The 15867-nt window shown below is 41.6% G+C and overlaps 1 protein-coding gene across 2 annotated transcripts in view; it reads right to left on the bottom strand.

Moving 5' to 3' along the window:
• The window catches only part of slco2b1 (solute carrier organic anion transporter family, member 2B1), a 250698-nt gene that overhangs the window by 53324 nt on the left and 181507 nt on the right, over window positions 1–15867 (bottom strand). For both annotated transcript variants that reach the window (XM_076302397.1, XM_076302396.1), the window contains one exon: window positions 13046–13110. In XM_076302397.1, the coding sequence (XP_076158512.1) occupies window positions 13046–13110 (65 nt within the window). The remainder of the gene's footprint in view (window positions 1–13045; window positions 13111–15867) is intronic.

Below are 15867 nucleotides of genomic sequence, written 5' to 3'. Positions count from 1 at the left end.
CATAAACACACTCCACTTAATCAAACGTTATTTCTAACCATGACCTAGCCACAGAAAGTAATATAGTAAGTAGCTGTGTCCCGTTCCAGGGGCTGAATGGTTCTAAGGCTAGATTCGTGGACCAGTGGCATCAAAGTGGCACGACTAGTGCTGTCCCATTTTGACAGCTCCTTTTAATTCTTTTCCCCAGTAACGAGGTGTGCATCGGGTGTATCCTTCGCAGCCTAACATATCCCCCAAAATCTGTTACGTTTATGTCATTTCATTCATATGGAAAGAAAGTCAACAACAGTGGCAGAGGAGTACCTTACACATTTAAACATTTAATAAATAATTTTGATGAAATTATTGGATTTTAGTGTTCTGTTAGATCGCAAACGGAAAGGGACTTTTGTTTTGAGAAAAAGAGACTTTTATTTTGAAAAGTGAAGTGGAGACTTCCTCATGCCAGAAAGCAGAAAGTGCGACGGATGTATCAGTGGATCAGAGCTTTCTTATCTGAAAGAACGTTGAGAGTTAGAATTGAGGGGAACTAAGTGAGAGTTTTAGAGCGGAAAATGGCACCCCTCAAGGAAGCATTGTGAGTCTTTTATTACTTGAAGAGTTTGGTTCCAAAACACTATAAATCCATTTTTTGGAAACATTAATAAATTATGTTATTTAATTGAGTATTTCAAGTAATATCAATAAAATTGCAGTTAAGTTGTTTTGACTGACAAAAGATACCCAATTACATTTATACTGAGCCCTGGAGGTGACATGAAAAAAAAAAACAAAGATTTAAAAAAATAAAATTGAGAAAAGGTATGTACTGGGGACAAACACTGACTAGGTTTGTCAAAACACAAAACACTGCTGGCACAAAGACAATCTGCATGGATATATAATCAACCAGAAAAAGTCAGAATGTGAGATTGTTAAAGCCCATTTATTTTATGAAACGATTACCATTGCAGCATACAGTATATTAGGCTGCTATGCTAGCTCACAACAGCCTTTCAATATGCTGACGTTATTGGGTGTTCCTTAAGGGTCTTCCACCTGTATTTCACTTGTTCAGGCGTATGTTGATAGCCAGCCTCATTAAGTTTTATACAAATTTTTTTAAAAACGTCGCTATTACTGTATTGACAAGTAACGGCTCCCACACACAGTTGCGTTCCGTCAACGTATGCCAGTGGGTGTTCCCGACGGTAGCTATGCAAATGACTTGAAGTATAACCGTAATTTGATTAGCTGGTGCCTTCTGTTGTTGTAATGCGGCAAAAGTTGAACTTTTCGACGCAAGCGACGGGAGCAACGTGACGCAACGGACCCACAATTCAGTTCGGCAAGGGATGACGTAAGCCCATGTAAAGTGGACGGGATGCGTCTTCAGCACTGCACCGCACGCAACTGTGTGCGGGAGCCGTAACTCACACACCAGTTAGTCTCACTGAACTCCTTTACTTGAATGATGCAGTCACTCAATTTCTTGTTAACAGGTTCACAGCTTAACAACACAGTGCCAACTAGTGGTAATAGCCATACTGCTCACATCTCAATCTTCCCTTTTTTCAAATCAGGTCATCTTACACAAGATTTAAACTTAAATCCTTTCAAGAAAGAGCAAAATTCACTACTAGGTAATATAGTACCACTTACATGTAATTTCTCCTTTTCACACGTTTGCACTGTTCCTTCTTTAGAACTTAACATTATACAACCTGTGTACATTAACTGTTACAACGTTGCCAAATAAATTCATAAGTGTTACAACGTTGCCAAATAAATTCCTAACTGTTACAACATTGTCAAATAAATTCCTTCAACAACACACATCTGTCTTTTTTTCAATTACATCTCTTCAATCAGTCTTTTTGGTTTCACAATAGCCTTTTTGATCTTTGACCCTGTGTGTCATCAGTTTGTTTGACTTGTCTGTTTCGGGACTGGTTTAGTTATCTATCACTTCTGGTTGTTCTGTCTGATTTGGGGTTGTGATATAATTTATGTTATTGTCCATGAGTTCTGCCTTCTGTTTACATGAGGTGTCATTGATTTCCCATGCTCTGTGATGACTTCATATGATCTAGGTGTGGTCTCCCTGACCACTTTAGCAAGTGGTCCCCACTGCCCATCACACCTCACCCGCACAATGTCCTCCTGTGTGAGTGGGCTCACAGACTTGGCTGTTCTGTTGAACAGTTCAATCTGTCTCTCATCCGGACGGGATGTTGCACACTTTTCCATCTGGTGTGAGGCTGATGGAAGTCTGGTCCTACTGTAAGCTTCCGTTTCATGAACATTTCTGCTGGTGAAAGTCCATTCTCTAGGAGCGAGGTGGGGATCTTCTGCATTTTCTGCAGCTTTTTTAGAATGCCTTTCATAATTTGCACTCCTTTCTCTGCTAATTTGATTGCAGGTAGAGAGGGCTTGAGGTTACATGTTCATAACCATACTTCTCAGCAAAGTCTTTAAAGCATTGGCTTGAGAACTGTGGTCCGTCCATTATCACTAACCACAGTTATTGGAATTCCATGGCGGGCGAATATTGTTTTTGTATGTGCTACGACCCTTTCAGCAGTAGTGTCACTCAGCCATGCGAATTCTGGGTAGTTGGAGTGATAGTCCATGACTAGCAGGTATTTCTTGCCCTTGGGTTGAAAAAGGTCCATTCCAACTTTCCTCCACGGTTCTTGAAGCTTGTCGTGTGGCCTCATTGGCTCCTTGGGCTGTTGGTATCGATGGCGCTGGCAAGTTTCACAGCGCTGTATGTATGTCTCTATGTCCCTATGCATGTATGGCCAGTACAGCACATCTCGTGCACGTCTCTTGCACTTCTTTATGCCTAAATGTCCTTTGTGCACTAATCTGACCATCTGCTGTCTCATGGAGGTAGGTACAGTATGACTATCTTGGTGCCTTTTAAAAGAACACCATCCAACACTGATCGTTCCCCTTTGAAGTGCTGATAAGGCTTGCCCAGCTTAGCCTGACCTGGTAAATGTATCAGTTCCATTACTCTCTTCAGTTTTTCATCCTTTTGTGTTTGTTTACCTAACTCTTTCCATTTGATATCGGACACTGTCAAATGTACTCTAATAGAGTCTACATGGATCTGCACTACCTCTTCTGTAGTGCTTTTTGTATTGTGTAGGCTGGCCCAACTCAATGTATCAGCTACCACTAGGTGTTTGCCAGGCTGGTAATGGATGGTTGGTGAATGGCAACCATGTCCCAACAAGGCTGAGACGTCAGCAAGGAGGTGGCCGAGTCATGTTTTGGGCCGGAATCATGGGGTAGGCCCCTTTAGGGTCACTGACGGTGTGAAAATGACCTCAGCAAAGTTTCTGACTGACCACTTTCTTCCGTGGTACAAGTGGTATCTGTTTTATGCCTGTCTGTTAGCGTCTGCCTGTCTACCGTCTGTATATGTCTGTCCATCTGCCTGTTCATCTACGTCCATCTGTATTTAGTCTAATTCTGTCCATTTGCCATCAGTTATTATTCACAAGAATTAAAAAAATATATATATATATATTTATTATCTACTTTACAATATTGGGGCTATCACAGTATTAGGGGGTGGATGTGGGTCTGTCTGGAGTAATCACTGTTCTTAATACATAATTTTAATTAAAAATAAAGTTGTCCTCCGACGAGGGGGACAACTTTATCTGGTAAAAGCCAGAGGAAGCATCTAGTTTGGAGAAATAGCATGCTCCACTCATTGTGCTAGTTATGTCTGATTTAGTTGGTAGCCTGTGGTGTTCATTTTGAAACGCTTTATTTACATCTTTGGGATCTATACACAGTCTCAGATCTCCATTAGGTTTCTCTACGATAACCAAGGAGTTCACCCATTCAGTAGGTTCTTCTATTTTCCTAATGACTCCTTCCACAATCAAAGAGTCTAATTTCTCCCTGAAGTCTAATTTCTCGTTTTAAGCGCGACTGGCACTTTTCTCGCTGGATGTATGACTGGCTCTGCATCGTCTTCAAGCCTTATTTTATGTTTGCCTAGTAAGCGGCCTATGCCTATGAACACCCCTGTGTATTCTTTCACCCGGTCAGTGTGTGTAGCCTTGGTTGCAGTAGCCATTGAGTTCTTATTGTGCATGTACTGTCACTTTGCCTGCATCAATAACGTTTACTCCTTTAACAAGCCCTAGCTGCTCACAGGCTTTCAAACCCAGAATAGCTTGTCTATTTCCCTCAATGAGCACAAAAAGAATGTTCACCTTCTGTCCTTTGCTAGACAGACTAACTCTACACACTCCCTTAGTGGGTATAGGCTTGTCATAATATGTTTTTTTCTCTCATCTTGGGCTTGTTTTTCAGTCTTTTAATATAGATACAGTGGGTCCCAGTTAAGTTTGGACGGGTTCCTTCATGAATCACGCACCCCATTTTCTCAGCAGAAATGGCACAAACTGCAGTTGACACAAACAACCACAAGGTGTCACTTGGGAGTTCTGCCACTACTATTTTTGATGCGACTTGACTTAACTGCTTCCATGACGCAGTGAGCCATTACCAAACATACATGATAATACAATAGCGTGAGTTTATATATCTTATACCCTATTTGTCACGGTTACTTATAGATTTGATAGTGTAACGATAAGCGCATGAGACTTTCAGCGGGGGCACGGGAACTTAAATTGATCACGGTAGTTTAAGCTTACACTTAAACAGACAAAACATTCTAATATGAAAATGTAGATGCAATTGTTGTAAAATGGTGCAGCTCCTTTAAAGGAACACGCCACCCAATGTCAGTAGTAATATATGTTGTTACCTTAACTTTCACAAGTTGAGTCATACCTCTCCCGTGTCGGTACGTGCACTCCAACGCTCTGGTGCGCGGCTGGACTGTGTTAGCATGTTGCTATGCTAGCGGGCTTTGACGGTAACTAAGCGTAGAAGTAATCAGAAACATCCACGTTTTCCCGACTTAAATACAGTTGCACTAGTAGTTGATAGAAATGCTACGGCCACGCAACATGAAACGTGGCGATTTTCCAAGCGAACTACAATGTGTGGCGCAATAGCACTTGGGAGTACTTCGACCTAGCGTAGTAGTATTGTTAACACCTAATTGTAGATCCTATCCACCACAGAGTTTAGAATCCATGCTGGATCGACCCTCAGCCTCTCCCTCCCCTCTGAGCGAGAGAGAGGCACACACACTAGAGATGCGCTGATGGGCTATTATTTCAAGCAAAGCAAAACTTATCATCCATCAGCACCAAAGTTTTTTGACCAATTTTCGAAACCACACCCGCCCACCATCCGCTGGTTGTTTTAATAGGCTATGGGTGATGCAGCGCTGCTGACGTGAGGCTAGAAAGCCCTTGCCTGTTCTAGAAAGACTGATCTAATGCAGCAAATATATTAAAAGGTTAAAGTCGTACATTGGCTATGTTGTAGCCTATCCCCAGCAAACTCAGTCTCTGTCTCGCAAAACAGTCTCCATATAAAACGCACATCAGCCTGTTGCCTATTCTGCCAGCTTGTGACAATATATCGTCCAAAATGCTTGATTGCATTGCATTCTCCACATTTTTAGCTAAATTTTCATGTACCACATCAGCATTTTTGTTCAGTGAATCTTTTGTAAATTGCTTTACAATAGCGTCGGGCCCTTGTCAGCAGCCTTCGGCTTGCCACTATTCACTCCTTGTCTTCCGATGTCATTTCTGAGTCATCTACAGATGTTTACACACATTCACCTCCCTAAATAGAACCAACTTGACGTTGACTTCAACCTGTGTTATATCCTAGATAAGACTGCATGGGTTATTTTGTTTCGATATCGGCCTATAGGCCTATATAAAACTTGTAGCCTACCATTCAGGGAATAGGCATTTAAAAGAGAGACAGAGAGTGATATGACTCAGAAATGACATCGGGCGATGGCAGTGCGAGATGTTCAGAACGTAAGAGCTAAAACTTCTACAAACTCAATAACATCCAGCGGAAAAAGAAGGTATAGGGCCTACGAAAAATAGTCGGAAAACTTAGATAAGGCAAGCAAGCAAGTTTGGCGGTTGTTACTAAAAATGTGAACATGCACGTTGTGCGGTGGACTTTCAGAATGAATGGAGTCGGAGTTTCTTTAATAGGCTATCGAGGCGTCATATTTGTCCGATGGCCTGCTATAAAATGCTGTCTGTCTGAAAAAGACGCGCTCGTGCAGTCAAAATGAATGGGAGTCTTCAGAACAGGCTTGTCAGTCACCCTGACATAACAGTGTGTAAAGTAGCCTATAATGTGAATGACTTGTTATTTTATCAAGGATTTCTTTCTTTTTGCAAAAAATAAAGTACAATAGGCATTAATTAGTAGGCCAGGAGCATGTTGAAATGATGTGGCAAATTGCGTTTTTTATTACAATGATAAAATTGTAAAAGGACGTGACTGAAGCTGAGGCAAGCCTGGCAATAGGCCTATAGGCCCGACGGTAATTGTAAAGCAATTTACAAAAGATTCACTGAACAAAAATGCTGATGTGGTACATGAAAATTTAGCTAAAAATGTGGAGAATGCAATGCAATCAAGCATTTTGGACGATATATTGTCACAAGCTGGCAGAATAGGCAACAGGCCGATGTGCGTTTTATTTGGAGACTGTTTTGCGAGACAGAGACTGAGTTTGCTGCTGATATTCTGGGGATAGGCTACAACATAGCCAATGTACGACTTTAGCCTTTTAATATATTTGCTGCATTGGATCAGTCTTTCTAGAACAGGCAAGGGCTTTCTAGCCTCACGTCAGCAGCGCTGCATCACCCATATAGCCTACATTAAAACAAACTGCTGTGCAGTTATGGTTGAAATAATAGCCCATCAGCGCATCTCTAGTGTGTGTGCCTCTCTCTCGCTCAGAGGGGAGGGAGGGTCGATCCAGCATGGATTCTAAACTCTGTGGTGGATAGGATCTACAATTAGGTGTTAACAATACTACTACGCTAGGTCGAAGTACTCCCAAGTGCTATTGCGCCTCACATTGTAGTTCGCTTGGAAAATCGCCACGTTTCATGTTGCGTGGCCGTAGCATTTCTATCAACTACTAGTGCAACTGTATTTAAGTCGGGAAAACGTGGATGTTTCTGATTACTTCTACGCTTAGTTACCGTCAAAGCCCGCTAGCATAGCAACATGCTAACACAGTCCAGCCGCGCACCAGAGCGTTGGAGTGCAGGTACCGACACGGGAGAGGTATGACTCAACTCGTGAAAGTTAAGGTAAGAACATATATTACTACTGACATTGGGTGGCGTGTTCCTTTAAGAAAGCCCCGTGCGCAGGGATGGAAAGAGAGAAAGCGAGAGGGGATGTGTGTTAGAACTTAGATGCGTGTGGAAAAAGTAGACGTGCTGTTGAGACTGGAGCGAGTCATATTCAAAATAATGCAAAAAATAAATCCGCAGATAAAACCAATTATCCTCATTCATTGCAACCGCAGCATGCCTGCTTGCCGACGTTCAAACGAAAAAGATATCAAAGCACCTTTTGCGTTTGAATGTAGCATGAATTTTTTTTTTAAACAGCTGGACAAATTATTTAGCTAATTGATTATAGCCTGCACACCAGCAATTGTTGAACATGTACAAGACAGTAGCCCAGCCTAACAAGCATGTTGCATGTTGTAGTCTGTAGTACTGTAGACATTTCACTTAAATTGCAACCGCAACATGCCTGCTTACCGACGTTCAAACGCAACGAAAAAGATATCAAAGCAACAAGAGGGCTGAGTCTGAATGACACGGAGTTCAGACTTATATTGCTCCTCATAACCATCTATAAGAAAAAAATTGTTTTTTCTTTTCTTTTTGAGCACGTCCGAATCCCAGGACATAACGCACTGGACCTTATAATAGGCTCGAGATATAATTCCAAAGGGGGCAGATAGGGGCCTACTGCACTTAAAACTTAAAAAGATTGAACGAAGCTTCCCGAAATTTGAAATTGCGATCAGTGACTGGCATCGGGTGAAGCTTTTCGAAGTTGAACAGGCTATTAAAAACTATTTGCGCACCTCAATGTCACAGGAGAGAAAAAGACGTTATGCTACCTGCAAACTGGCCTATGATTTCATTGCTGAGTTTGCGGCAAAGCAAGAAAATGTTTTTTCAGAGTCAGGATATGGCGAGTCAGTGTCATTTATTTGTCCAATGTTAGCCTACAGACCAGTTTCCATAGTGCACATCACTTCTGCTCATTGACAAATACCGTTCAGCACAATGATTCATGCCCAATTAATTTCCCCTGTTAAAGTGTTCGCCTTTGTTACACTTTTTTGTTTCGTGATGTAGCCTATGATAAACACCATATGGCCAAATATGTGACTCAACTAATGTTATAGGCTATACAATTTCCCCTCTTAAAGACAAGCTGGTGTAGCTTATTAGACTAGGCTACTAAAAAGACGGTAGCCTTGGCTGTGTAAAGTAAGCTATCGCATGATTTCATGCACGTAAGTTCATCATGCATCTGTCAAGTTCGCACAGGGCCTCGCACCCCCTTGTGACGGCCCTGCAGCTCCTCCTAAAACAGCGAGGAAAAAGTTAAAATATGCGGGGTTTGTTTCGGTCCCGGTCCTTTCTCTTTGTGCCTGCCTGAGAGCGTGCCTCTCTATGGCACTCTTACCCCTGGATCTTACATCAATATCTGTTTCACAGTTTACAAAATGCATGGTATGCATCTGTCCTGCTTTTGGTAGCAAAGTGGTATTCAGAATACCACACAGAGTTAAAAGACGTCTTTCGTTTCGCCATATGCAACTTAAGGCTCAGCAACGGTGTTCATTCATTCAATCACAAGGGGAGTTGTCGCATTGACTGCTTTGTGAAAAGGAAATTGGTGGAGTTTTGTGATGTCCCGTGCTACGGTGGTGGCGGAGGGTCAGAAATTATGACGCGTAACAGAGATGAGTACAGAGGCCATGAAATGCGGACAGATGGCCACTCATGACAAAAATCCGGACAAATGTCCAAAAAGGAGGACACACGCTCTCTGTCACTGGTTGCTATGTTACGGGGACACTGGCGAGACACGCCGCTCTGTCTGGCATCATGTTTTTGTTTGTTTTTATGTAATGTTCGTAATTTTATGTAATGTCATGTTTATTTTTTGTATTGGTGTCTAGTTAAATGTTTTCCCTATTTATTTACGCTATTTTTGATAGTTTTCGTGTTATTCTTAGTCCTTTTAACTCCTAAGTCAGCTGATGTCGTTGACATTTGTCCATTGGGAGCTTGCTATGGCTAGCTTTTGCCCTAGCTGGGCATCGGACATCCTTCCATCTATCCGTGAGCGGTGCAGCACTTCACTGTCTGGTCGAGGGGATCTCTCGGAACAGCTGGACCGAGGCTACTCTGCGAAAGATCTACCGTGGCCGCCGAGCTGTTGCTGACCTGCGAGCTGCCTTGCCAACTGCAGACTAACGTTAACGGTGAAGAGCTGCATTCTCACGGAGCAACGGTCGCTGTTAAGTCCACCGAATTGCGGATATACACGTTCGCTCAGTACTTTGGACTGTGCTTCCATCATCTCCAGACTGCAGTCTAGCAGGCCTAGCTTCTAATGTTAACGTTATCTCCAGACTGCCAGTGAATTCACCGGATTGGTCAGTTGCTAAAGAACTTTGTTGGCATTGCATCGGTTGTGAAGACACAGCTCTGTGCGCAGTTTTCACGGATCATCATTGCCCTTGGACATTTTCAGCTGGTTTGGAAATTGGACTAATTTTAACATCACTTTTTCCCCTTTTAAAATATATTTAGGGCCCGAGCACCGAAGGGCGCAAGGCCCTATTGTTTTTGTAAGGATTATTATTATTATTATTATTATTATTATTATTATTATTATTATTGTTATTCCACTTTTTTGCTTTCCTGTTTTTGAGGTGGTTAACATGGTCGAAACCTCTTGAAATTTGGCACACACGTCAGGTGTCATGCATCGCAGTTAGGTACAAGAGCTTGACCCCGGGCGTGGCCCAGGGACTCGCTAGCGCCCCCTTAGGTGACTGATCCCGTGGTTGGCAAATATTTTGAGGTGGTTAACATAATCGAAAACGCATGAAATTTAGCACACACATCAAGTGGTACAGTGAATAGACAGGGATAAAAGCTTGGCACCGGGCGTTGCCCAGGAACTCCATAGCGCCCCCTTACGTCACAGTGACTTGTGGTTGGCATATAGTTTTAGATACACACACCAAATTTGGTGGGTGTATGTAACTCCCAAAAACAAACAACTTTTGTATTAACATGCCATTAGCCACGCCCACAGGAAGTGAGGTAATTGAGATTTTGTGCGTTGTGGACATGATCAATTTTAACGTACTCCTCCTAGACGGTTGATCCGATTCATGTCAAAGTTGGTATACATGATGCCGAGATGTTCCTGATTATAAATTGTGAAGTTTTTTTTCGATATGTTGTAATTTGACGAAATGGCAAAATTATTAATTTTAATACCCTTCCACATAAACAATAAATGTGTCATAATTCACCATGCATGGCTTGAAATGTTTTAAATTTCACAGGTCATTGAAGACCATGTTAAGGATAATATTCACATGCCCATAATGCATGTTTGGCATAGCGCCACCAACTGGCAACAGAAAGAATGACAATTATACTGATGTCACATGATCAATTTGAACATACTCCTCCTAGACGGTTTGCCAGATTCATTTGAAATTTGGCAAACATTATGCCAAGATGTCGCTGATGTTAAATTGTGAAGGTATTTTTGAATGTTGTAATATATTTGATATGATTTTAATATCTCACCACATAAACAGGAAATGTGTCATAAATCACAGTGCATTGAATGAATGGTCTGAAACTTCTCAGGTTAATAGATATCATGATTATGATGATATCCAGACACCCAATGGGCCTGCCTGGCATAGCGCCACCACCTGGCCAAGCAGGAAATGTGCCAGAAATGGAAAATGCCTTAAGTGATTGATCTGAAACTTTATAAAATATTGGATATCATTATTGTGATGATATTCACATGCGTAATTCACAGGCCTAGCATAGCGCCACCATCTGGCCAAGCAGGAAATGTGCCAGAAATGCTCTATGCATTGAATAAATGGTCTGAAACTTCTCAGGTTAATAGATATTATGATTATGATGATATCCAGACACCCAATGGGCCTGCCTGGCATAGCGCCACCACCTGGTCAAGCAGGAAATGTGCCAGAAATGGACAATACCTTAAGTGATTGATCTGAAAGTTTACAAACATTTTGGATATCATTATTGTGATGATATTCACATGTGTAATTTTCATGACTAACATAGCGCCACCATCTGGCCAACCAAAAAGTGTATCAGAAATGTTCTTTGCTTAAAATGAATGGTCTGAAATTTCTCAGGTTAATATATATTATGAATATGATGACACCCAATGGGCCTGCCTTGCATTAAGCCCCCACCTGGCCAAGCGAGTAAATGTGGCAGAAAATAAAATGCAAAAATAAATAGCACACGCATCAAATATGTACATTTCAGAAACTCACCACGTCGGTGCTTTGTTGGATTCTGACATGTCACGGGTTGCGGCCCGCAGGTGCTCGGGCCCGCCATTGCCGCTTGCGGCTATATTTTCTTTTTTTATTTGTTTATTTGTTTTGTTGTCTGTCTTGTATGTCTTGGTGTCACGGGTACGCTGGTGACTACACCGCTCCGTCCGGCATTTTTTGTACTTGTTATTTTTTAAATGTATTTGTCTTGTCTTGATGTCATGGGTACGCTGGCGACTACGCCGCTCCATCCGGCATCTTTTGTCTTGTTGTTATGTGTCTTGTTTGTGGAGCGCTTTGGATTGCACTATGTGCATGTTAAATGCGCTTTAAAAATAAATCTGACTTGACTTGACATGTCCGGACAGAGGGCTCAAAAACCGGACGGATGGCCACCCTATCTGGTTGACGTATGAAATTCATTTTCTTTTTCTTTTAAAATTATTTCTCCTGGTACCATGTATTAACAAGTAACTCACACATCGGTTAGTCTCACTGAACTCCTTTACTTGAATTCTGCAGTCTATCAACTTCCTAATAACAGGTTCACATTTTAACACAGTGCCAACTAGTGGTAATAGCCATAATGCTCACATCTCAATACAATTACGACATTTTCTTCCGTCGATGAACTCCATGACATTTGCATGATTGCAAGACATAAGTTTGTCTCCTCGTCTTTCCAAAAGTGTGCGCGTTGTTTTCCCATTAAAAAGTGTGAGAGACAATTGGCTCATTTTATCCTAATTCTGTGCGAATTGAGCATGCGCAGGCCTACAACAGTCTTCCTTCTGGGAGTATATTCCATTTAAGGTGTTTTCATGACCCAATATTCCGTTTAAAACAAGCATATACTAGGGTTTGCAAACGGTTTATTAGTAAACCGAATATGGCCTTTTTCTGTTCAATCAGAATAAGGTGTTTACAAGACACACGCATATTCGGTTTATTCCCAATAAACTGATTCGAAACCGTTTATTGGCTGCATGGAAAACACGCTCAATCTGTAAAACACATGTATTAACAATCACAATCTGTAAAACATGTTCACATGTATACAAAATTGCATATAACGGTAGTTGTTTAGATTTTAATGCAAACAGGCAAAGTTTTATCACGCACATCCATGCATTTCGGGTGCAGGATCAAAACATTTTCAAGTTCAAGAGAAAGTGAAGATACGCACACCGGAGAGCTCCCATTAAAGTCTTATTTGCAATGACGTTTCAAGCCCTTACGGCCCTTCCTCAGACTTACGTAAGGTAATTTGGCCTTCGTTATAATGAAAAATGTAAGGCCCTGGCACAAAGCCCCTAACAACCAACCTGCAAGCATCAAACAGAAAGGGGTGAAAATATAAACTCCTTGGCAGAGGACCTCTTACAGAATCACTAGGCAGAGGTAACTTAAACACTTAACTGAGTGCCACAGAAGTAGCATGCACATTTTTTGTACATCTCCAGATACAGGGTTTGTGTTTGCAGTAATGTTGTTTGCAGTTATTTGACTCACCTAGAACACGGAAGAGCATGAACTGGATTCCAAGGGCAAACGATTTGTACTCAGGAGTGACAGTCCTGAAATGTGAACAATAGACAGTAACATTGTAAGCTTACAAATGAGTGAAAAATAGCAGAAGATTCCATTAAGATTACTGTTCGAGAGTTACAAGAGAAAAAGTAAGATCTTGGGGTCACCAAGTCTTTAGCTACAGCAAGAAACACTGATCAAGCCCACTGGTCACTCCACGTCTAAAGTTAAAATCTTAATCCACACTGTTTCTGTTTTGAAGGCCTATATCCCTGGCGCAAACTAATGTAGTCTATTAAAATTGGCCATTTGCTGTCACTAGTCACATGTACACTAGAAATGTGGTCATGATAGACAGTAGCATATATTTTTATGAGGCAGTGAATGCCAGCACATGAGGTCTACAGCTTTTGTGTTCGTTTTCGTCCACTTATGTGGATTTGCATTACAATTATGTGCCCACTTGTATGTTCAGATGTGACGTGTTTGTATTGGATGGGATTGGGATTATTTATTACTTGTTATTACACGGCTCTTCATAATGCTGCAGAATGCTCCATTCACTTATGAGCCTTCCCAACGTTCGGTGGTCTGACATTTCTCGATAACAGACCGTTTACAGACTGCTATCAAGAAAAATAGGTTTTGTGCTTCTTATTCACGTCTTTCATACAGTATCACTCCGCAAGTAGTCCGGTCACTTCTTGCAATGCAACTTCATTCAAAAGTGAAAGCAGACAGTAGCTGTGTTCTAAAGAATGTTTGATTCAAGATCACAATGTGTTTTGCGAACTATTTGTTTGTCAACAAAAGCTACGATGAAACAGTAACAAACTAGATGTACCGCAGAGCAGTACAAAATATGACCGTTGCCCAGACTAGCACATTTTTTCCACAAAAATAAGTCACACTTGTCAAATTGTGTTCATTTCCTACTTTGTTCCTTTTTTGTGTGTTTGTAATTGAGTGTGTGCAGAGTGTGTGGTTTTTTTTGTGTACATGTGTTTTGTGATTGTTTTTGTGCGTGTGTGTGCGTGTGTGCGTGTGTGTGTACGTGTGTTTGTGTATGTACTGTAGGTGTGTTTGTATGTGTGGGTGCATGTGTGTGAGGGTGTGTGTGTGTATGTGTGTTTATGTGTTTGTGTGCGTGTTTGTGCGTGTCGTGTGTGTATGTACATGTGTAGTGTGTGTGTGTGTGTTTATGTGTCTTTGTGTGTGTGATTTTTTATGTGTGTGTGTATGTGTGTTTGTATGTGTGTGTGTCTTTATGTATGTGTACATAAATAAAGCAAATCAGGGAACCACCTACTCTTTGCGATAAGTGCCATGGGATCTTTAACAACCATGGTGAGTCAAGACCTCAATTTAACATTCATGCAAAGGAAAACATCTGCAGTACAGTGTCCCTGTCACTGCAATAGGACATTGGGATTAATATTTGTTTGGTGGCTTTTGGCCACAGGGAAGAGTGCCACCTACTGGCCAGCCACCAACACCACTTCCAGCAGGAACCTACTCTTCCCAGGAGGTTTCTTATCCAAGTACTAACTAAGCCTGCTCCGAACTAGCAGTGAGATGGTATATTGCAACAGACTCCGTGTAGTTCAAGATAACGCTAATGTGATCTTCTATCTCCGTACGAAGAGTCAGAGATCATCAGGTGATTCAATGTTAGGGGTTTCCCTCCTTGGCTAATGCAGGACTCCAGAGTGCGAATCGGTGCGACCAGCTATTCGAGAGGAAAAAGTGTCCGCATTGAAACTCTACCTTTGGTTCAATAACAGACACATGTTTGGCCAATATCGTGGTTTAAACAAATCACAGATAGTGAAGGGCGGGACCTCCCCTCTGATTGGCCGTGGGTGGCCCAGTGCCTGTGTGTAAATTTGAAAATGCGTGTGCTGCAGAGAGAGAGAGAGAGAGAGGTCAGAGACCCGTCAGATAAACAGAGTGGATGTAGTTTCATTACAATGTCGTCACATAGGCCGAAATAAATGTCCCCTCTCCCCACTGCCTTTCGGCGGCTGGCAGCAGCAAACCGATCAGACGAGCCCGAGATGATGATCAAGTTATCGTTGCCTAAGATAGGCCTAGTGAAACTTCCCTTCACCAAGTTCAGTCCGAAATAATTATTCACCAGAAAAATAGTTTGAACGTAAACCCGACGTACAGGAATGCCACTTGCGCCAAATTTATAGGAGTCATTGCAGATGAAAAGACATCTTAAAATTGCGAACAATGCATACAAGGCCTTCCCGAACGACAGAGATACAGATTTCGCCGAAAAGGAGTGCGTCATTGACCGCAGTTACATGCAGGGTTACAACAGCAATATTCGTTTTGCGTGCGAGTTATGTAAACTCATTCTGATGGCATCAATCAATTTAATCCGGTATTTGGCGCAAACCGAATATCGCTGCTACATTTAAAGCCCGAATATTCCCTGCATGTATAACTGTGGTCATTGTGTACGCTGAATTGAATGGACACATTTAGATCGAGCATGCAAGTCATTTTCTAATAGCCTATAATAATAGGCCTACCATTTCGTTACTGCATTATCCATATGTTCTTATTGAAAATTTAAAAATACTAAAATTAAAAAGTAAATTGCATTGTGGGGCTGTCAAATGATTATTGCAATCATCATTGCAAAATCACATAAAAATCCCCCAGGCTACTTGGAACATCTCTTTAAATTGTGCTCAAATACATTTCTATGGAAGATGCTAGCATGGCGAGCTGGTTTAGCCAAGGCCTAAAGACCATGAAGGATAGTATGTAAGACATTGAGCCATGAGATG

The sequence above is a fragment of the Alosa pseudoharengus genome, unplaced genomic scaffold, assembly GCF_046254945.1.
Source record: "Alosa pseudoharengus isolate Yale_2024_CS ecotype anadromous, Long Island Sound unplaced genomic scaffold, YU_APseudo_1.1 YU_APseudo_1.1_scf_23, whole genome shotgun sequence".
Taxonomy (NCBI): domain Eukaryota; kingdom Metazoa; phylum Chordata; class Actinopteri; order Clupeiformes; family Clupeidae; genus Alosa; species Alosa pseudoharengus.
This window is presented reverse-complemented; position numbering and strand designations above follow the sequence as displayed.